General features: G+C 35.8%; 1 protein-coding gene across 6 annotated transcripts in view; it reads right to left on the bottom strand.

Moving 5' to 3' along the window:
* Positions 1 to 22,456, bottom strand: part of bcam (basal cell adhesion molecule (Lutheran blood group)) — a 72,941-nt gene that overhangs the window by 6,111 nt on the left and 44,374 nt on the right. For 2 of the 6 annotated variants that reach the window (XM_038307117.1, XM_038307118.1), the window contains exons 2-14: positions 16,136 to 16,260; positions 15,826 to 16,039; positions 13,203 to 13,276; positions 11,672 to 11,768; positions 11,395 to 11,583; positions 11,060 to 11,181; positions 10,835 to 10,973; positions 8,346 to 8,461; positions 7,439 to 7,580; positions 5,470 to 5,594; positions 4,423 to 4,564; positions 3,373 to 3,387; positions 2,791 to 2,823 (exon numbers count right to left, since the gene is read on the bottom strand). In XM_038307117.1, coding sequence (XP_038163045.1) covers positions 2,791 to 2,823; positions 3,373 to 3,387; positions 4,423 to 4,564; positions 5,470 to 5,594; positions 7,439 to 7,580; positions 8,346 to 8,461; positions 10,835 to 10,973; positions 11,060 to 11,181; positions 11,395 to 11,583; positions 11,672 to 11,768; positions 13,203 to 13,276; positions 15,826 to 16,039; positions 16,136 to 16,260 — 1,533 coding nt within the window. The remainder of the gene's footprint in view (positions 1 to 2,790; positions 2,824 to 3,372; positions 3,388 to 4,422; positions 4,565 to 5,469; positions 5,595 to 7,438; positions 7,581 to 8,345; positions 8,462 to 10,834; positions 10,974 to 11,059; positions 11,182 to 11,394; positions 11,584 to 11,671; positions 11,769 to 13,202; positions 13,277 to 15,825; positions 16,040 to 16,135; positions 16,261 to 22,456) is intronic. The other 4 variants (XM_038307120.1, XM_038307121.1, XM_038307122.1 and 1 more) reach the window with 2 other exon arrangements.

Raw genomic sequence — 22,456 nt, 5'->3', positions numbered from 1 at the left:
AAATCAGCCCATCAGTCAGTTTGGGAGAAAATTTCTAAATAAATGTCTTTTAAAACGAACAGTCAAAAGACGGAAATGAGGATTGGGAGGAGGTGCTTTGGCCAAGAAACCTAGAAGATTCCTTTTTGACATGATTTCTCGTAACCTTTAGTGATTAACTGGGATTTTCTACTGCGGAATCCAAAACCAGGCTGTTTATATAAATTTAATCCACCTAACGCAAAACTAGAGATCACAAAAACAATATCAGATCAACTCAGACATGGTTGTTTGACAATTACAGGTTAAAAGCTAAATTAAATAAATAAACACAATGTTCTTATTTCTAATTACAACTTTTTTTAAATCAATTGTCCCAGGTCGCAGCTATGTGAGGGAGGGCAGAGGATTTATGCAAAATGAAAGCTGTGATTTTTAGTAACAGATTATCCTGCCACAGGGATTATACTTCTGGCATTCAATGAGCACCAATCTTTGGAAAAGGGGCACATTTCTTAACTGTTATAAAGAATACAGTCTTGTGTTAAACAGATAAAACTTTAAATGATTTTACAGTAGTTACTCTCAAAACTATACTTCAATAACTTTAAAGCAAAAAAAGTTTGGTAAAGTTTACTGACGCTTATTATTTAAGGCAGGAAGGACAAGTCAACAGGGAGCGTTAAAGCCACATAGTTGCAGGAGATGGATGTTGGGGTTGACACACAGACGCACCTTTCAAACTTAAACCCAGCTATTGATACACAATCCTGGATGTTATTATGTTTGGAAATATGTATCTCTAAAAAAAGCAGTAAAACTGCATAAATACAAGTGGCTAGATTTAAACAGTTTGTTAAGAAGTATATAAATGTATTACTTTTTGTGATTTAAAATAGATTTTAACAGACAAAATAAACTTTATAAGAATCTAAATAGGAAATGGCTTAGGTATAATACTTTGAATAATTAACTAATAAGAGGACAGGATCAGCAACCCCTTACCTTAAAACATAACCTACACAAAAAGTCAAATCTCTCTTTCAGGGCATTTTAAAGTAAGTTTATACTTCTGAAATTTTTCCAGGTTTCCATGAAAAGGTTCCTACAGTGAAAAGGCACCTTAAGATAAATTCTTCATGTTATTGATTTTCTGGGGTAAGTTCAACTCTACCAATGATCATTTATCTACAAAATGAACAACGATTTGAGAATATCTTGATATGATTTGGTGAATTAACTTTTTAAGATAACACCAAAAGGAGGATTTCTTCCTTTTTTTTACAAATTAGGCCAAAGTTTCGATTTTTATGCTAACCATAAAATAGACTTCAAATGTTATTTAAGATTTAAAGATTAGATTTAAGCCTTCACCCAAACAAAATTGGCCACGTCTATTAGTACAAATTTTTATTTCCTCTGGATAAAATCTTTCAAAGGTCTGACAGTGACAGCTCTTACTGTCATAAATATAAACTAGAAACATTTATTGAAATTCTCTGACCGTGCTCTTTGTAAACTACATTCACATTCTTCCCCATCAACTCCTCAGCTAGCCTTACTTCTCCTTGTTGCAGATGTTTTAAATTGCAGAAACAGACAATTGTAAGCAAGTTTATTGCAGCCATTTCCTGACTTGAAAAGAAAAAAAATATAAATATGGTTGACTAAAATGGATCATTTGGGTAATTGTCTTTCCTATTTAAAAAAACTGAATATGCGAAATGGGCTTCTGTGTGACATTGTATTTGTAGTAGGGCTGCAACTAATGATTATTTTGTAAATTGATTAATCTGTTAATTATTATTATTTTCTTTTTGATCAGAAATGGGATAGCCAAAGGTTCCTTAAAGAAGAATTTACATGAAAATAAACCAGGTGAAAGTAAAAGTTTTCCATTTGAGGAGTTCAGGACAGAGCATAAAGAAATATATATATATATATATATATATATATTTTTTATCTTAAATTCAAAATGTTTCTAAATGTTGTTTCACAATTTTGGTAAAATTAAATTACTTCTCTAAATGGGTGGCTCCATAGAAGCTGAAAGGCAAAAAATAACTTACTGTTTACTAATTACAAGCTCCCGGACACTATAATATGCTAATATTTTAGGAACTGTAAGAAGTGCCAATCATAATTTCATTTAGAAAAGGAACTTATTTATCAACCACATACAATATTTTCTAATAAGGCCTGCTTTGTGAGATTATGCACATTTTGTGTGGTATTGCAAACCACTATATATTCTAATTCTGAATATAGAAAAATTCTTATTACATTGAATTTTGGAACTTTGTATCATGACACCAAGATGATTTGTTGATTCAAAAAAAACATATTGAACAAGTAGATAAAAAAAGAAAATATGCTCATAATTTTAAAATTATTCATTGAGGTGAAACAAAGAAAAAAAAAGAAAAAATGCAATATTTCAAGAAACAGCTTGGGAAATTTTTTTAAGCTAATCTTAAACATTAGGCCAATTCATGGTTAAACTTAAAAAAAAACAAAAAATAATAATAATAATAATAATAATAAGAAGAAGACTTAAAAAAATCTATTTACCCGATTATAATAATGTAATATAATAATACAATGTAATGTCATATAATAATGTCCAATGCCCAAATTCCATTGTCCTCGCAACTACAGTAAGACAAATAGGCTATAGATACAGAAAAAACATCAACTGCTCTAAACAAAAATGCATTACCCTGTGTGTGTAAATAGACAATAATACACACAACTTGCAGCTCTAGACAAACACCATAAACACGACATGTCAGTAGGGTTAGCCATACAGACCTGACGTAAGCACAGGGTTTCCAGAGAGCAGCACTTTGAAAGAAAGACAGTTTTCAGTCCCATTGCATAGCAGAGCAACAACCAAAACACACACGTCACTGAGAGCATTTGCACAGTAAAGGCGACGTTACTACATCTACATACAGCACCAGGAGAAGGAGAAGAGCAGAAAATAGGAGTGCAGTCAGAAAAAAGGGTGACAAAAAAGACACAGTCAGGAAAAAAGAGAGAAATGGAAGGAATAGAATAGAATAAAATTCTTTATTGTCCCCAAGGGGCCACAAAAACTTAGTAGCATCCAGAAAATATAGGACAGACATCATACAAAGGTGAGAACAGAAGAAAAATAACAATATACAATATCCACAGTGTTCGGTAGCAAGAGGGCAAATATACAAGATTACAGTACGGCAGAGGAAGATGTGTATTCTGACTGTGTATGTGTGTGTTTGTGATGGAAAGATGGAGGGGGGGGCAAGAGTAGATGGATGGATGGGAGGTTTCTAGATTACAGGGTCTGTACAACAAAGAGTCCTGAGAGAAGAAGTGAGGAGAGGAGGAGAAGGAGGGAGAAGGCTCTACCTTCAGCTGTGTTTTCTGCAAAAGAGAAACAAGAAACAGAAGAAAGGATTTGAAGTTATGGCGATGCCTTGCCGGGTAGACATTTTTTTTTAAGCGATATTGAGAAAGAAAGAAGCTGTGCTGAAAAGCAACTCTGACATAGGAGCAGGGTTAATATAGATTCTGTTAACATTTGGAACGTTACAGACATCCAAACTGCAAAAGTAGCAATAAAAACACTCAGACAATCTAGTAGAGGTAAATAGTCAGTTTAAAGTAGATTCAAGTAGTATTGAACATCTTGCATACAGGTTTCAATTAGTTTGTATCAGTTTATTTTTGTCTAGAGTTGAGATATGTCCAATATTATAAAGAGTATATAAACAAGAGCTTTTATATAACTAGACTGTATGTTATAAAAAAAAAAAAAAAAAAAAAAAAAAAGATTTACATCCTGTTTCCATTTATGATAGTCCTTATTCCTGTTTGGAGCAAAAATTTATGAAATGTGACTAATTATGACCCTATCAAGCCAAAATAAAGCTCATGCAGGAGGATTTATCTGAGTCACATTATTTTTTTTAGTAGACTATAATGATAATACTAAAAGCTGGATATTAAATGTGTCAAAGTTTGCAAGAAGGGCCAGTATGATGGGTATGATTAGATGCATAGCTGTTATGAAACGGTCCAATTCAAGCTGGGTGAGAAATAACTGAAACTTACAGGTATAAAATAAAGAAAAGGGACAAACTAAAGAGGAATCACTAAACTGTTCATGCTTTTTAGTTATATCATTTATGAATAATAAAAACTATTGTTTGGCATTAGATATTTAAGAGGTTACCACAGATGAATATCTTTCACCAAATCAAAGTTACAGTTATGTACAGATGTAGTCCATTGCTGTGTATTACGGTTTAGAGGAATAAGGCTTTGTATGCAACTTGGCTTTTTGGGGCAAAAAAGCCTCAAAAGCAGCTTTATCTTTTAGTGTGCTTATGTGTGATGTTTTTGTCTAATTCTAAAAAACCTGTGTTGAAGGACAAGGGAAACAATCTTCACACTGACCTCGTTTAATAGCTACTTGGAGGGTCTTGCTATCTGTTCCGTGCTCGTTGGAGACTTCACAGGTCACCCCCTTCAGCATGACATCAGGCGTGGCTTGTAGAGTCACAGTGCTTTCAGCTTTGTTATCTTTAATTAAGACAGACTAGTAGGAAAAAAAAAAAGAAGGGAAAGTGAGAGGAAATCTATTGTCAACATTAAAATGACTTGTTTTATCAACACAGGATGCATTTTCATTTGATCAACTAATCGATTTGTTATGAGGTTTTAAGGTATGAATGATCCGTTTAAGGTCAGGGTGTCTAACTCCAATCTTCAAATACACATGCCCTTCTTCTTTATCAAGTTTCCCAGCTGAATTTCCTGCTCAGCATAGCTTCAAGTTTTGCAGGGGCCTTTCTGAGCCACAGAAAATTCTAAACCATGCAGGGCACTGTTCCTGTGGGACTTAGTGTTGTTATTAGTAAATTATGACTAGTACTTATGCAGTACGCAGTATGCAGTACTTATTATAATAAGTTTGGGAACATCTGACTAAGCGTCGATTATAAACTGAACTCAACTAAGTCCTGCTAATTTTATTTAGGAAAAGTGCAATTCTTCATTTCTCTTCATTTCACCAATACATTTGTTCTTACAAACCATGACTTATGCAGATTAAAGCTCCTTCCAACTTTGTTTTAACGTGAATTATAATTTTTTTATGAAATGATATAGTTTTCAAAAGGATCATTAAAATGTGATATTATCACTTCATATAGTAATCTAATCTGAACACTGTGCTATTTTGTTATTTAGCTGCTTCATGATATTGTTTAAGTTATTTTTTTGCATTTCATTTTTTAGAGCAGACAGGAATAAAAAAATGTGAATTTATTAAACACCAAAGAAACTTTTTTAATTTCCACACTGAAACGTAACACACACAAAAAATTATTTCTTCCATGAAAAAAGCTCTGCTTTCAGATTTCTGAGTCATCAATCAGAAGGTAAAGACATAAAGGACAACAATCTCATTAGGTTCCTTTCTGTCTTTTCAAGTCAACTCACCTCTTTTCCAGAAGGCTTCCAGGTAAACTGAGGGGTGGGGAAACCATAAGCTGAACACTTTAGTGTCACTTCATCCCCTTCCTTTGTCACCTCTGCCACTGCAGGAGTCTCAATCTCGGGTTTTCCTGAGCAAGGTGAGAGAGATTTTCATTAATTTAAGCACAGAATGTTTAAACACACCATTTAAAAACAGACCGGAAGTCTGTAATGCTCTACACTGTTTCCACCAAACATACCACAAAATCTTTAATTAAAGCATTACCCAAAAAAATCTAAGGATGACCATTGCTGTATGATAAGCATAGTGGTGGGGCAGGTTAACAAATCTATAAAATGCAGAAGAAATTTCAGAACTTAGGAGAGATGATGTGATAAATTCAGCGAAAAGTTTCATACCGTAATGCTATTTCTGTTGTTAGGAAACACTTAGAGTGTCTAAACTAATTCAATCAACATAATCTCGATGACATGACAGTGAAAAGTTAGAGAGAGCATTGCATTACAAGACAGCACATAATCCTATATTATCTCTGACATATTTGGCGAAAATATTTTGGACTTTTATTCACAAGAAAAACTCAACTCACTACATAAATGTGTAGCTCAACAAAAATGTACATTAAATTAAATGTATTTATATAGCACCAATTTACAACACATTTTATCTAAAGGCACTACAACCAGGTCATACAGTCAGATTGGTTCAGGTTTCTATATAAGAAAAACCATCTGATTGCTTCGACTCATTGACTCAGCAATCCCTCACACCAAGCATGCTTGTAGCAACAGTGAAGAGGAAAATCTCCCTTTTAACAGGAAGAAACCTTTGGCAGAACCAGGCTCAGTGTGAGCGTCCATCTGCCAAGGCCGACTGGGGTTCAAGGAGACAGAAGCAGACAAAAACTTTGAAAAAAAAGAAAAACAGGATGTTTATTTTTTTTATTTATTTATTTTTTCTTATTTAGTATCTAGTGCAGTGCTGTGTAGAATCACCTGTGGTGCAATTGTTCCTGAATGTCGTGATTTTTGTCCTTAACAGCTTTGGAAACGCTTCACTTTTATAAACATTCCTCTTGGTCAAATAAAGACTTAACTATGTAACACTGGATAGAGAACAATGTGAAGAGCAGAAAATATCTTGCAACAAATTTTCAGTTGAACTTTGGTCGGGAGTTTTGCATGCATACGTAAATCTAAACCACTCCAATGAAACTCTGGGGGTATCTTTAGGGACACAGTTATACTGGAAAGTGAACCTCTGCACCGGTCTCTAATTATTTTTCTTACTTTAGATTACTTTTATCTGCTAGACAAGCATACCAGTTTATACAAAGTTTTCTGCTACAAAAAAAAATCATATACGTATATATATATATATATATATATATATATATACATATATATATATATATTGGTCTAAATCTATTAATTGAATGAATTGAATTAATCGTGATTAATCAATTAATAATCATTAACCAATATAATATTCAATTAATCTTTTACAGGATTTGAGCCTCTAAAACATGCCTTTAAGCAATCCGCTTAGAACGGGAATTATACCGAAATTATGAAATAAATAGATATTTAGCATTCAAGAATTAAAAATATATAGATTCTGTCAATATATATATATTTTTTTAAATAGGAGATGCTCTCATCTGCCTCTGTTTAACCTCTCACTTATGATAAACAGGTATGGATCCTTGGAGAATAACCAGATCCAGTCTGAAAGTAGTTAAAATTAGTTTATTCTGTAGAGTTGACTATCCCATCTTTATACATAGGAGGAGGGTAAAACTAATGAATGGATGGATGGATGGATGGATGGATGGATGGATGGATGGATGGATGGATGGATGGATGGAATGGGTGTAACAGACTGCTGATTCAACAAGACAGTTTTCTACTTTATCTCAGACTGAATGGGCAAAGTTTGGATGAATATTTATAGATCCTTTGATAACATTACCTTTCACAGTCAGGTTTACACTGGCCTCAGCTGTCAGCCCCGGGACGTCTGGAACGGCTCCAATACACACGTACTCTCCAGCTTTATCATATGTAGCACTTTCAATGGATAGGATGCCATCTTGAGAGAGCACAGTGGATCCCTGAGGAACAGAGAAACGCTGTAATTAAACTAGCTGGCCTGCAACTATGATCCTTTTCATTCTTTCTATTCTGCCTTCTCTGTTAAAATCTAGATCAGAGCAGCACACAAAATATTGAGTTGGAAGGCTTGGTGGTGTGCTGGGAAAGCAGGGGAGGAATCTTCACACACTCTTTGACAGTGTAGTGATAACGGATCATCCTCAGTGATAAACCTTTCATTTGAAATTCTTCTCCTCTTCTTCTCATAGGAATCCTTCTAATTTAGAACAATGTATTCACAACACAGGTTCTATGACACTTCAGAAGACAAAACAAGAGATAACACAACTGAAACAACAGACATACTTCTGCAGGAGCATTTCACACAACAACAAGGAACACTGTAGGGATAAAAAGAATGTAGTATTTTGGCACAGCAAATAAAAATAATTGTTGGTATTTAAAACTGAATATAAATAAAAACAAAATGTTAGAAAGAAGTAATATTTTGAACACAATGTGTTTCTATTGTTTTCTGGATAAAAATATATAACATATGAAAACAGTAAACTGAGATCTTAGGATTATTTATCCAATGTATATATATTCAGGTATTCAATATGCAACAGCTTCTGTAATAAAAAAAAAAAGAAAAAAGATTTTTATCATTTTTCAGTCTTCTGAAAAACATCTGGCTCTTTGACTATCCAAAGTTCTAAAAAAACAGTGACATAAAAAATATTTTGTATTTCCTTCATCAAAAAAATAAAAGTCATTCAATTTACCTTTTTCCATTGAACAGTGTGAGCTTCAGATGCCTTGGTCTTACACTGCCACTCCTTCTTCTCTCCCAACATGACGACTTGATTCCCAGCGGGAGTCACACTTATCGGCTCAAGATCTGAAGAAAAGAAAACAGACAGCCCCTGAGCAACATGGATGGAGACACATGGAGGCCTCAGACTTACTATAGAAGAGGTAAGGAGAAATCTGAAAATCAAACAGCCACTCATCCATTTAACAGCCATGTAATAAGACTTGAGGAATCCCAGTACATAACTGAATATTGAATCTTACGCTCACTCTGAATTCAAATCTAAAGCCTAAGTTTAGACTTTGTCAAGGTTATCAATGCTTAATGGGTTTGATAAGATCAAATTAGACACTATAGTCTGGACAGCATTAAAGAAGCAGATGAACTGTGAAAAAGTTGAGCAGTTATTTCCCCCCTGAATGGATTCCATTAGAATTAATTTCATGCTAACCTTTTTATTTCAGAATTTAAGACTTAGATAAAAAAAAATAATAATAAAACAAAGGATTTATTGTGAACGTGAAATTCCATAAACAGTCAGTTATTCATACTGCATTTTATGGGTGTCTGTGTGCATGTTTGTAGCCATGTTTTTGTTACCCTGTGGGGACAATTTTTTAGAAATATGCTACATATTTAGGACTTAAAGGTACTTGTACCGGCAACTGGTCCCCATGAGGAAAAGTTCTCTCCTTGGGGTGGGGGTCCGGTTAAGGATTAATGTGAGCAATTAGTTTAGGTTAGATTTAAGCCTGGTGACACTGGTTGCATCCAACTTAAACCTTCGATACGATAGGGTATCACATCCTGATCTATGCTTCTCCCCCCCCCCCTTTTGAATCTGTACTCCTCAAATTAAAACAATGTCCCACATTTGACGGGATGAGATAATTTACAAAAAAAAAAAAGAAGACTAGCCAGCGCCACTACAAATCAAAGCCTCAATTCATGACCAGCCTGCCCAGCATTTTCTTAAACAAGAACAGGAGGACTTTGATACATACAAAATATAATGGGAATTAGGTTTAAAGAAAAAGCACACAAAAAAATAACTGTGGCATGGTTCAGGTCCAGAGTGAGGGAGTCAAGGTTTATTTTCACAGAGCAACATGTAGAGTTAGTTGAAGTCTTTTTATTTTGCTCCTATTATGGTTAAAGTACTCTTTTTTTTTTCATGTTTTATTGATTGTTTAAGCCCAAGCCTTCCTTGCGTGCTGTACACCCTGACTGCTATCCTTCGCAATCGACAGATCTTATTTTTTAATTTTCCATCAAAACGGATGTGTTTTACTTTGTAATGTTCCTCTCTATGCTTTGCAAGACCCTTGCAAAAAATTGTGTCATGTGTGATCAGTCTCCTGGCTCGGAGCTCGTCTGCCTGGCTGTGTGTTTCATGGATGGGGCCGCCTTTTACAGCTGCTTTTTGTATCTCTGCTTCCGTCTCCTTGAACCCCAGTCGGCCTCGGCAGATGGCCGCTCACACTGAGCCTGGTTCTGCTGGAGGTTTCTTCCTGTTAAAAGGGAGTTTTTCCTCTCCACTGTCGCTACAAGCATGCTTAGTGTGAGGGATTGTATTTGAGTCAATGAGTCAATGCAATCAGCTGGTTTTCCTTAGATAGAAAACTTTGTATCAATTTGACTGTATGATCTGGTTGAACTGTAAAGTGCCTTGAGATGACATGTGTTGTGAATTTGGCGCTATATAAATAAACTGAATTGAAATTGAATTGAATCCATGAGCGCTAATTGCCATGACCTCGGTAATCGAAGGCAAAATCATGTTTGGTGTGTTCAGAGCTTAAGGGCTAGGTATGTGTTGGTAATGGTTAGTAATAAATGCAATATGGGGGGAGTGCTGGCTTAGTGGTTAGAGCAGAGCGCTCTGAGAAGGTTTGCAAGTACCCGGTTCAATAACCACAGCCAGCACTCTGGGTTGCTGAGCAAAACTCTTAACCCCTGATTGCTCCCCGGGTGTCACACAATGGTAGCCTACTGCTCCCCAAGAGAATGGGTTAAAATGCAGAGAGTGGATTTCCTCATTGTGGCACATATAAGGATTTACATTTCATTTACATTTACAATACGAACAGAAGTGAATGGAAAGTCACAATAATGATAGTGTGACACAACATGTGTGGGTTCTTGTATCTGATAAATTTTGGGGCCCATTTTTTGGAATAAGCGAATCTGTGGGACCTGATGCCTGGACCCCACGAAACAAATTGTTGTTTTAGGGTCAGGGAACACTTTTAGGACTAAGGTGTGAATTGAGTTTAGGTTGTGGTGATGAACCCATGCTGGTTAGGTAAGGGTAAGGGTAGGCTGTAGAAATATGTTAGAAATGAAGGGAACTCAATAGAAAGGCCCTGCAAGAGATAGAGAGATATTGGGTGTTTGACCTACAACTGAGGGCAGGTTAGGTGGGGTTAGGGGATGGGTGTGTGCCTGTTTCTTACTCACAGTTGACAACGAGGTCCATTTCAGCTTCTAGGTCTAAGTCCAACTGATCAAAGTCTGTAGCTTTGCACATGTATTTACCAGAATCAGTACGTTTGACAGATTTCAGTGTCAGCAGACCATTGTTACCGATGATTTTTCCCTGTAAATGGAATAAGACATGTGAATGCTTGCTGATAAAAAATGCCAAACATCACATTATGTTTGTATGTAAAACATGTCACTTACGTCTTTAGAAATCTCTATTAATGGCTGTGGGTTTCCATCGGTCTCGCATTTTATAGTGACATCATCCCCCTCTTTCACCTTTGTAGCATTTAAAAGACCGATCATTGTTTTTTCAGAAGGATCTAGAAGAGGAGAAGCAAATGTGGAAGAGGTAAAAAATGATGCTGTAGTAGTTAAATCTGCACTGTTATGCTATACCTAACAGGAGGAATGCATTCAAGATTTCATATTTGTTCAGTTTTTTCTGTGTCTTTAGGTTCTGATTCATGTGCAATATTTTAGGTAAACCGTAAAGCTACATTCTGTAATCACCCAACCGTTTTGATCTCACTCACAGTGAAGTTCAATTTTCATAGGGTCGGAGGTCATCTGGAGGTTCTTGTTCTGTGATCCAGCCAAGCTGTATTCCACAGTACAATGAAACTTAGAGTCCTTGTCAGCCTTTGTGGGCTTCATATACAGGATGCTCTTTATGGTGTACAGACCCGAAGCCTCTTTCACCGTAGAGGGAACCATGTAGGTGTCTGTCAGAGGACACAACAACATATTATCAAATGAATAGAAAACTGTTTAAAAAGCAGTACCAAGCCCTATTATAACTAGGAAACATACTCTCGGATGAATTCTTGACCTCGGGGAGAGGCTTATCGTCTTTGAACCAGATGATCCTTGGAGCAGGGAATCCATTCATTGTGTTGCAGGTGCCGATCTGATTCAAGTGGAAAAAACAGAAAGCACAAATAATTTATGATAAAACTAAAATAGGAATGCACTAGAACTGAACTAGGACATTAACTACTGATTAGATTTTGTAGTTTTTCAAGCTTGTCCAACTATGACTGATGAGAGACTGTTTGAAATGTGAAAATCTGATCTTTTTCCAATAAGAAAAGGCCCCACGCTCAAGGGCTGGTATTTAAACAGATCGAAAGCAAAGCTTGAGGATGCACAGAAGCTGTAAAAGGCCATTCAAAAGTACTGAGTTGTGTCTGATCTTTATTCTAAAACCTATTACAAAGAGCTAGACTTTGAAGGTTTACTACATATTTATCACCACAAGCCTTTTCCTACACTTATAAATCTATTTTGTGCTGCAATTTTAAAACTCTTTCAAATATTAACCTTGAAATTGTTTGATAACATACAGGTCTGTCAGTTTTACAATTCATAAAGAAAAGCTCACTTAGACTCTTTAGTAATATATAAGTCATTAAGTCTAATTTAAATGTTGTTTGACTGATTTTGAGGCATCTGGACTCATATAGATAATACTAATTTTTACATTTACACCACTCTGTGATTTGTCATAAATGTCCAGTGACCTACACTGAACAATTCCTAACTTTTTTTTTTTATTAATTTGCATTCAATGGATTCGATTTTAGTATATGCACAAGATGTGGCAAACACAACAAAAATAATGTTAAATAAGGAAGAGCAACCATTATCCAGACTCAGCTTTATTTTTACTCATACCTTCCTAGACTTTTTAGAAGACTAAGGCAGCCTATCTAACAGGCTATCCTTTTCTATCCTTTTTTTCTCCAAGACAGCTATGAAATTAACCATAAAAGCTCATTAACAGTATAACTTGGAAAACTAGCCCTTTGTCTTCTTCTTGATGAATTCTCTGTCTATGGGTGTGTGTGTGTGTGTGTGTGTCAGTGACCTAAGCCCAAGCATAATCTAGTGGAGCCTTCTTTGCCCTCAATTAAAAGCTGCCATAAGGCAACTGAAGCCATAAAATCTGGGCAGTGTGGAAATGCCTAAAGTAAAATGTAAAAAATAGTCTGAAAGATAAAACACAGTTTTCTATTAGTATCTGTTAGCTAGCTCAAGTCTAGATAAAATTGCATTTGGGTCCAAAACCAGACTGATCTGTCAGTGGAAAAAGCTCCTGTGGTTAAGGAAAACTAGTCATATTTATTCACCTCATTGATAATGAGGTCAAGACTCTTCAAAATGTGCTCTCGTGTGTCTTTTTTTGTGTATGGAATTAGTAAAAAACTGTTTACATCCTGACATCACTCAGGTCAACGATATACATTTTCAACAGGGCAAAGTTTTATTAAATAAAAAAAACAGGATAACATAAAAGGTACATCTCCAAATCAAACAAGCAACACATTAAAGAAATACAAACCTCTGAGCTACTGCCTTGATTCACTGAGATGGCCTGAGAAGAGGGTTTTTTGATTTCTGGCTTCTGGGGAGTAACTGCTCAGGGGGAAAAAATATTAAGTATTAAGCAATGCTACTGTAAGCAAATACACTCACTGACTTTTCACATTTTGCAATTCAAGAAAATGCCCTAATCACATCTTGTAGTAAATAACTTCCTTAGTGACCTGCTTCTTATGACAGACAACGGTTTAAGTGTTAAAGGTTCACATTTTCTATTCCATGTTTCATATAAACATTCACATTTAGCCACAGGTGTGTTCCCTTTTGTTTCTCTGCCTTATTCCCAAGCTCAGTTGTTCAAAATCATCTTATCTTCTCCTGCAGCTGCCAACTGGGCATGAAAATAAACAGTAAATGGGTGTTTCTTCCCTTTTTTCAATGTTTCACTGAGAGCTACGATTCTAATCGGTTCTTTGTCCTTCGCACCTTAACCTAACCCAGTGTTTTGTTGTAGTGTTTTAGAGACTAAGACCTCCAGAGGGAGCTTCTGTCTTCTTCAGCTCCATGGTGAAGGGCCTCTATTCTCTTAAGTGTTCTCCAAACAAAGTGGCAGGCCAAATGAAAGGAAAACTGGGAGTTGTTTTTCTGTTGTATGCAGTTTCAAATTTCCTCTAGAACTGTTTATAATCTGGACAATAAGAGTGGGACTTGTCTCATCATCTCTGCCCTGCTACATATAAACTAACGGTTCCAGCAAAATATAGGGGCTTCAATTCTGTTTCATGGTTGTTATGATATCTTGTAAATTAACACCATTTAGTAAGAGAAGGAAAAAAAATATATTTAATCTTCCCAGAGGAACAGTGAACATGAAGGTTTAAAACTACCAACTTAAAATATGTTTGTTTTTTTAATGATCAACCTCTACTCAAAAGCTTACTTCAAGCTGAACCAATTTTCTATTTATCTAATTGTATTAACTTGTTGTTGAAGCAGCATTTGCATAAAATTTTCTTTATTTTAGCTAAATTAAAACTTTGCAAAAGTATCAGAATGTTTACCAGTAAAAAACCCTGAAACTGAATGCAGAAAAAAAATCAAAGCAGATTGAACCTATTTGACAAATTTGGATCATTACCAAATTTGGCATGAGAGACACCTCTGCTAAAAAGTAAGTTTTCTATTCAACCTGCTACAAACCAACAATATTCCATTGTCTTGCATTTTTTATTTTATTCAATAGAATACCTCCTGAACTTTTGAGTCCGATGTTTAGGCTGTCAATAGTCACTGCTGCCACCCTCTGTTTTAGTGAGGAACTTAAAAAAAACATTGTTGGCATGTCATTGGACAGACCCAATGTTTGTTACGAGAGGGACGTATTAGCAAGAGTCTTTTAAGATGGATTTGTTGTGAGAGTGAAAACTCAGATCTTGGGACAATAGAGCTTGCAGCACAAGGTTCATGACACCTACCTTAATCTAATTTCTTGCAGGGATAAATATAACTAACTGGGACGGGTCTGCATTCAAGTTTTACTGCTAACTTCAGCCTGGGTTTTGCTACATACAAAGTTCATATTACTACACTTCCCTTTCGCTGGTTGATAGTGCTTCTTCAGCAGCCCGAGTAAAGAGTTTTCAATTTGAGTGATCAAATTAGACATGAAGGGTCCGCGGTTTCATGGGCTTCCATTTTTCAACAGAATGCATAGAATAGATCTAGAGCCAGTTTGACTGACATGAGAGTGCACAGAGCAGGCACTAGTGTCGAGATTTGATCTGACTTTGGATCAGATCAAACAAAGCACGGCAAAATATGAATAAATAAACATCAACTCCGCATTTAGATTTAAATTAAAAAATCCTGGGTTGGAGCATTATTACACTCCCATAATCTCATATCCAATGCCAAACTGAAAAACTGTGGTTGAAAATGACATAACTACTTATTCTGATAGTATGCATAGAGAGAATTCATTACAATTTCCCTTTATTAAAAAGCTGCATGACAGCATGCTTTTTTTGTTAGTAGAATGAAAATCTCTCCTGCAAGTAAAAACTGAGAGTCTGATACAAGATGCAAGTATCATGAGAAGTGAAAGAAAACACCAGCGTGGACCAGGGTCAGCCATCTGGATGATGGTGATGCATTTTGACTTGTATTAGGAAGCGATATATGAGACCTGACAAGTATGATTGAACTATTTATCAATTATGCCTGCAGTCACAAATTGTGGTTAATTGACCTCTGAGGAACATGTCAAAGGATTCTGGTAGCCTTAGGGATCAGAGAAACCTAAAGACTCTTTAATACATAAAAAAAAACAATGTGTTTATATTTTTGTTCTTGAAAGCTGCAGACTATTGCAACAAATATCATTCTATTGCATTTAAGAGAATTAAGTGTTTTGTTAATGCATACATTTGTGATATCAACTCAACAAGCATTCAATGTGACTGAGCTTATTTATACAGAAAAATATTCAAAAATATTTAATGAGATGACAGATAACATTCTTGAAGCCTTTTTGAAAGTGACACAAACATCTCAAGGGATAAATTCATTTTGACATGAAAGACAAATTTTGTGTGTTTCTGATGTGCAAAATATAGGAGATCAAAGAGCAATGGTCTACGTACCAAACACTTCAAGCCTAGTGGCATTTTCATTAGCTTCCTTTCCAGCATTGACTTCGCAGTAGTAGGTAAGCTGGTCAGAGATTTTTACAGACTTGATGGTCAAGGTAAGGTCCCCAGAAAAACTGGCTCGTTTCGAAATGGGAGTATCAGGATCAATCGATTCCGCTCCAAGCTTTGTACGATAAGCCACTCGTGTTCTTTGTCCATCTTTCTCCTAAATTAAAAATTTGGAGAATTTTTGATAATGTGTTTTTCTCTTTAGAATCTTCAACTGAAGATCATTATATGATTTAATGGAAAATCTACTTACCATGAACCACTGAACAATAACATCGTTTAAGTTTGTACCAGAAAAGCGACAGGGCAGTTTGGCTGTTTCCCCTCCATTCACCTCCACCTTGGGGTTTACTTCAACATTTATAACTCCACTGCAAACTGGAAAAAAACAAACAAAAAAAAGATTAAAAAACTGCCCCCACATACATAAAGATATAAAGCTCAAAATAATACATGTAATAACTCAATACACTCAGTAAAATACATCATACAGATCAGTTTCACACAATTTGATACTCTTTTTTTGTGTTTAAGATAAGGGTTTTCCACTAAGCCCATGAAAACAACACATTCATGAATACAATATTGTATCAGACTAATAGAAAAATAAATAGTCATGTCAGAGCATCATTCAGTTTTATCAAAATCATACTATTTGGAAAGTTGAGTAAAATTTCACTAACCACTGACAGCGTACCTAGTTTTTTATTGACTGTACATCATATTCAAAGATTAATGTAAAACAGAACCCGTTTGACAACATAAAGTAAAGAGAGATTCTCAAATAGCAACCGATCATACCGTGATTTAATGATCTTCAAAAAAAAAAAGAAAAACAAAAAAGGCATGGACATCTATCAGTTAGGATACAGTCACAATGCCATTCCTAAGCCTTTAGGAAATGAAAAACACTGAGAGCTATTATCTACAGAGGACCACGAGAGCTATTATCTACAAATAGAGAAAACATGGAAAAGAACATCCACACTGTTAAGGTACCCCGGGAGAAGAGATGTAACCCTTGGGAGTAGTGTGTTCCCATTTCAACTGACATTAGGATGCACGCAGTGTCCTAGATTTCTATGCAAGACTCTGCAGCTGACGAACAGAGTGGGCCTTAGCAAGTTTCTCCAGGGACAGAAAACACTATAGCTTTCTAAACTTCTGGTATATACACCTATAGAACTAACCTATTCTCCAAACAGACAAATGAGAAACAGGTTAACATGTTATTATGGAGATCTGCAGGAAGAAATTAGGATATATTCCTGCAAACACAATTCATGAGTTTGCAAGTATTTTGAATGGCTGACATAAAGCTGAAGGAAACTGATAGCATTTTTAAAGTTTGATGTTAAATCAAGCTATATTTCAGAAGTTTTTCGGAAGTAAATCCTGTTTAATTAATTCCAGCAAAGTAGCTCATCTGAAATACTGCAAAAACACCCATATAAAAAAAAAAACAAGAAAATATCAGTTAATGTTTAAACTGCAGGCACAGCTAATAAAATAGATAGACCATATATTCTGTATGATCACATAAATTAATCATGGCATCAATTTCTAGACTACAAAATCCACTTCTGAATAATTTATTGGTTGTGAAAATCTGCCAAGAGTGGAGAGAATATAGACTTCTGGGAACCGTAGCTGTTTGACAGGGTAGTTTTATTAAGAAGGGAGAGAAATGGAGATGAGGAAGATGAAAGAGAGTTTTCAGAAAATGACAACAGAGAGATGATAGGAGCTGAGTGGTGGATGTCTTGTTATCAGTCTGAGAGAATGGGAAGGAAGACTCAGGGTGTAAAAACAAATGGGAGGAGATAATAGGGTGTGGTGTCCATAGTCAACTCTATTTTAACTGAGGTTATTACAAATACACATCCCAGTTTAGTTAAAGGCTGCAATTCACAAACAACAAAGCTGGTCAGATCAGTGATATGTTGACATTTGAAGAAATTATCCTATGTCACTCCAACATTTCAATCTCTAACTAACTTAGCTTGATTATTCTTATTACTTCCCTAGTCTATACTTTTAATCCAGATTCCCTATTTTTTCACTCTTAAAAAATTATTCCTTCTAAAGTCTTCTGTGATACTAACGGACTATGTTTGGGAAGGGGAAAAGATGCAAAAAATATTCTTTCTTTTTACGCCAAAACAAACAGCTGGCCATCCAACTAAACGAACAGGAATGTTTGAGTAAATGAAGCCCAGAGCTTTGCAAAATCCCTAAGGGTTTAAGTGTCCCTCTGAGTGCTACATGGGAAAAATACACATTGTCACATACACAACATTAAAACAATTGACTTTCTGGCACACAGACAAAAAGTTTAACTCTTTACTTGGTGAGATAATTGGGCTTATGGCTTTCTTTGCTCTGGGTTTCACCTAAAGAGAGAAACTCGTTATTCAAAATTAACAACTTTAACTTTTGTTTTTAAAGCAGTTTTCATGTTGTATTTTATTTGCTGAAAGTTGTCCTACATGGAATGACAATTTTACATTTGATCCTACCTCAGTCTATACAAAAACAGAAAATATCTAACTATATATTTTAAAATTTTCTCCTTTAATTAATGCACAAGGTGGACATACAAGTTCAAATTGTACAGTTGCATTTGTAATAGTCAAGTATACTTTCTGTATAGCTCTGGTGTATTTTCTCTTCAGCATTAGCTAATGTAAAAAAAATAATGAAATAAAACAACAGAAAAAGAAAAGTGCACATGGCAGAAGACAATATTGCTACCTAGTGTATTTTAATCGCAAACAGTCTAGAAGAGACAGTTGGACAAAATATAAAAATTAGTAGAAGAGCTGCCCATGGAAGTGCAATGTAACACCTGCTGACCTACAACTGACTGTAAAAAAAACTATCTGATTAGGCCTTAGAGCTTAGAACTCTTTTGTCTCAACAGCCTAGACCTGAAAGACAAAAAAAAAATCTTTAGGTGGGATAAAATCAGCTGGAATCGGCTAATTTTATTGCACGATTAGTTGAATGACCTGTATGTAAAAAGTCCCCATCTTTATTTCTTTATAGTTGAAATCTTTATTTTTTCACCGGCTTCTATTGGTCACACCAACAACACTCCACTACTATATGTGCATGTTGCTATTGAGTATTGAGTTATAGCAGGCCGTTTTTACAGTTAGGAAAATGAGGCAGGAAGGATTTAAGAAGTTGTTTAAAGGGAAAGACTATCCTATACATTTTCCATTTATGTATATTACTCCTACGGTTTGCAAGAAAGTTAGAGACAGCAGGACTTTCAGCATGGACAAGGAAGGATGAGCCAAGTATATCAAAGTCACATTATTTCATTTTATTAAGAAAAAACTCTGTCTGTCAAGATTTATGAGGTTTTACAAATGTAGGCAACATTTTTGACATTCATGGTAAGTATGAACTTTTTGTAAAATATAAAAACGCTGTGATTTTGGTTAAGCTAGATGTGATAGCTGTGATAGCTAAATCTAAAGTGTAATTAAAAAATAAGCAATCCTTATTTTAGCAGGGTGTTGCCTCTGCATCAAATGCAAATATTTAAAGGGCTGTCAAAGCAGGATGGGTGGCAAAAATCCTTGGAACACTGTTCCTATATCTTCCTACATTAGAGGATTTAAAGAAGTTAGGGTTATTCTAAAATTCACAGGGGCAGGTCAAAAATTTGATAACATTTTTATTGCTGTATCACTACCTAAACATGTACTGAGAAATCAAAGAAATTGGATCGACTTGCATTTTTAAACAAAGTTACAAATTTCTCAATAAATAAAAAATTCTAATTTACACACAGTGAGAAAATAACAAACACACCTTAATAAGCATTTGTACAAACCATAGTGACTAAAAGACTGGATACTGCTCAACCTTGCCAGCAAAAGACATTTTCTTTTATCCCTCACTGGTGCTTAAGCCATCTCAGAGAACTTAGACTGGGACACTTTGTTCTGACGTTTTTGTGCTTTAGGCTTTACTGCTTCCATGTGAGCAGAATGAATTGAAAGTATCTTAAATAAATAAAGGACTAGCAGAAAAATTGAAAGAATTGATGCAATAAGGGGAAATAAGACTCCTCCGATAAAAATAACTCACAGAGAAAAAAAGGTAGATGCAGTATTTTCCAAAGCAAAGGTAAAGCTGCTTTACAGATTATAATAGATTATTTGATAAAATTTGTATTGCGTCATCTGACAGTTCATTTGTAGAAATGCAGTTCACAATAAGCAAGCTGTTCCATTTCAACTGTGGAGGAAAAATAGTAACATCTTTGTCTCATTCTTGCATCACACATTAATTACATGTTTTAAATACAGGTGCAAATAGCAAAACAACAAATCCTTTACTCTCACTTTCAGAACTGTTAAAGCCATTATTTTTTATTTTTCTGAGTAATGGTGTAAAGCTGTTAAGAAAGAGGAAATTAAGTGTTAGACTGTTTGCATAATTCACAGGGGGAAAAACTCCACTAATGATTAGGTTGTTCTGACGTTTGGTAGGAGGGAATAATAAGGCATGAAAATATAAATCAACAGAGTCCATCTGCACCACATCCTGCTTCTTTTGCCAAAATCGCTGCCCATTGATTTTATTTCCTGTTTCCCCCTTGCTTTTTTTCTCCCTGTCGGGTGCATCTTTTGGTGTCATTCTCAATATGTTGAGTCCAGAGTGATCAATCAGGCCGTCGCTCTCTGTTTTATGCACACAGGGCAGCTGGACAGACAGAGACGGGCAATTAAAGAATAATTAGGGAATCCTCCATCCAATCCGAGCCTGAAGCAGCATGTGGCTGTGTGTTCCAGTATTTGTGTATTTACAGAAACAGGCTGATGACTCAGTTTGTGTGTGACTGAGAGAGAAAGAAATGAGAAGCAGTGGGGGTTAGTGGAGGGTACAGAGGGGTGGGTGAGAGAGGGGCCTCGTTAGCTGATGCAGACCTTATAATCGGATTTTGCCAAAGAGAGGGAAAGTGTGTGTGAGGTGTGTTTGACCGGCTAGAGAGACAGATGGGAACAAGATGGTCAGACTGTGACCTGTACACACCCAAATCAAATGTAAACATACACATACACAGTCTTACAGTACATCTATAATGCATGGGATATTTATGAGCGTCCTAAGCCCTCTAAAAAAGCTCTTGCTAAGTACAATGTGTGTGGAAAAGCATCCAAAGTCTGCAGCAGGAGCAGAGTGGAGACCCAGAGGGTTGTGTCAGTCCCACATCTACTGAAAAGTTAATGTGAAACCAACTTTAAAACCCTCCTGTCTGCCTTGTCTCTCTGCTGCCTTGCTATCTATTTTTCCTCTCTCACACACACACACACACACACACTCACCCCCACACACACAGAAGAGGGTGCCTCTCATTATGAACAGAGCCAGCTGGATGCTCCCGTTCTCTTGTCCTCTTTTTCCCTTCTTGTTTTCGCCTCACCTACTGTTGTATTCCGGACATCATACTGGGAGCCTTCTTTTATCATCCAATCTCAAAGAGCATCTTTTAATACCCTGTTCTCAAGCGTCTTATTTACAACAGAGGCTAAGGATTTGCAAGTCAGCCTTACAGTAAACTAAAGAAGAAAGGGGCTGGAAAGAAACAGTGTGCTGCATGACAGTCACAGCGTTTGTGAAGCCACCATATTCTCTTTATTTTATTGATATCACCTGCTCGTCTCCCAGGCGAACCCAAACACAGCTTTTATGAAAAGTGATGGATGATCTGGTTAACTGGGAGCATTGTAAACCTCTGCATGATACAGCTAGGGGTCCTGGAGCAGGGACTTAGACTTCAGAGGGCATATATTACAGTGATGGATCATAAGACCCTGCATAAACACTGCCACAGGAAGTGTACATAAGATTACTATGAGCCACACATGGTGAGGGACAGCACGCACACAATGTGATACCTGATGAACGATGAATGTCAGTAGGTGTTTGTGTGTGACGGCGTGTGGATGTGTGAGTGTGTGTGTGTATATGTGTGGTCCAAAACTCAGACAGGATTAGTGGGTTTAAAAGTTGGCAAAGCAAACAACACTAGGAGACACTGCTTCAATGTCATGAGGGCCCTACAGTATGACGTAATCAAGCTATGCATAAGCAACTTTCCTCTTGCATTATAGAGGGACTTGTAGATGTATTTACAGTCCTTAAATGTTTTTAAATTATGTTTACCACAAGTTTAAATGTGATCTAATGGAATAGTGTTAAAAAAAAAAAAAAAAAAGGTGGTGGCGAATGTTTTAGAATGAGGAAAATGAGAACTGGCTTTAATATTAAGTCATACGTGCCTTTGTATTACGGTATACTGAGATTTGATACTGCACAGGTTGGCTGTATTTACTATTACAGTGACTTCAAAAGGTAAATATACAGATTATTATATATTGGTATAGGGGAAACGTATTTACAGACCACACATTTCAGATTCATGTTGGTAAGAAGAACTATAAACCATGCATTATTTCCTTTAACTTCCAAAATGCTCCTTTTTTTGTTCTGAGATGTGAAATTCAAATAAAATATTGGTTTGGGTTGTCAAGAGCTATGAAAAATGTAAGAG

This window comes from Cyprinodon tularosa, unplaced genomic scaffold (assembly GCF_016077235.1).
Source record: "Cyprinodon tularosa strain WSP-4 unplaced genomic scaffold, ASM1607723v1 ctg60, whole genome shotgun sequence".
Lineage (NCBI taxonomy): Eukaryota > Metazoa > Chordata > Actinopteri > Cyprinodontiformes > Cyprinodontidae > Cyprinodon > Cyprinodon tularosa.
This window is presented reverse-complemented; position numbering and strand designations above follow the sequence as displayed.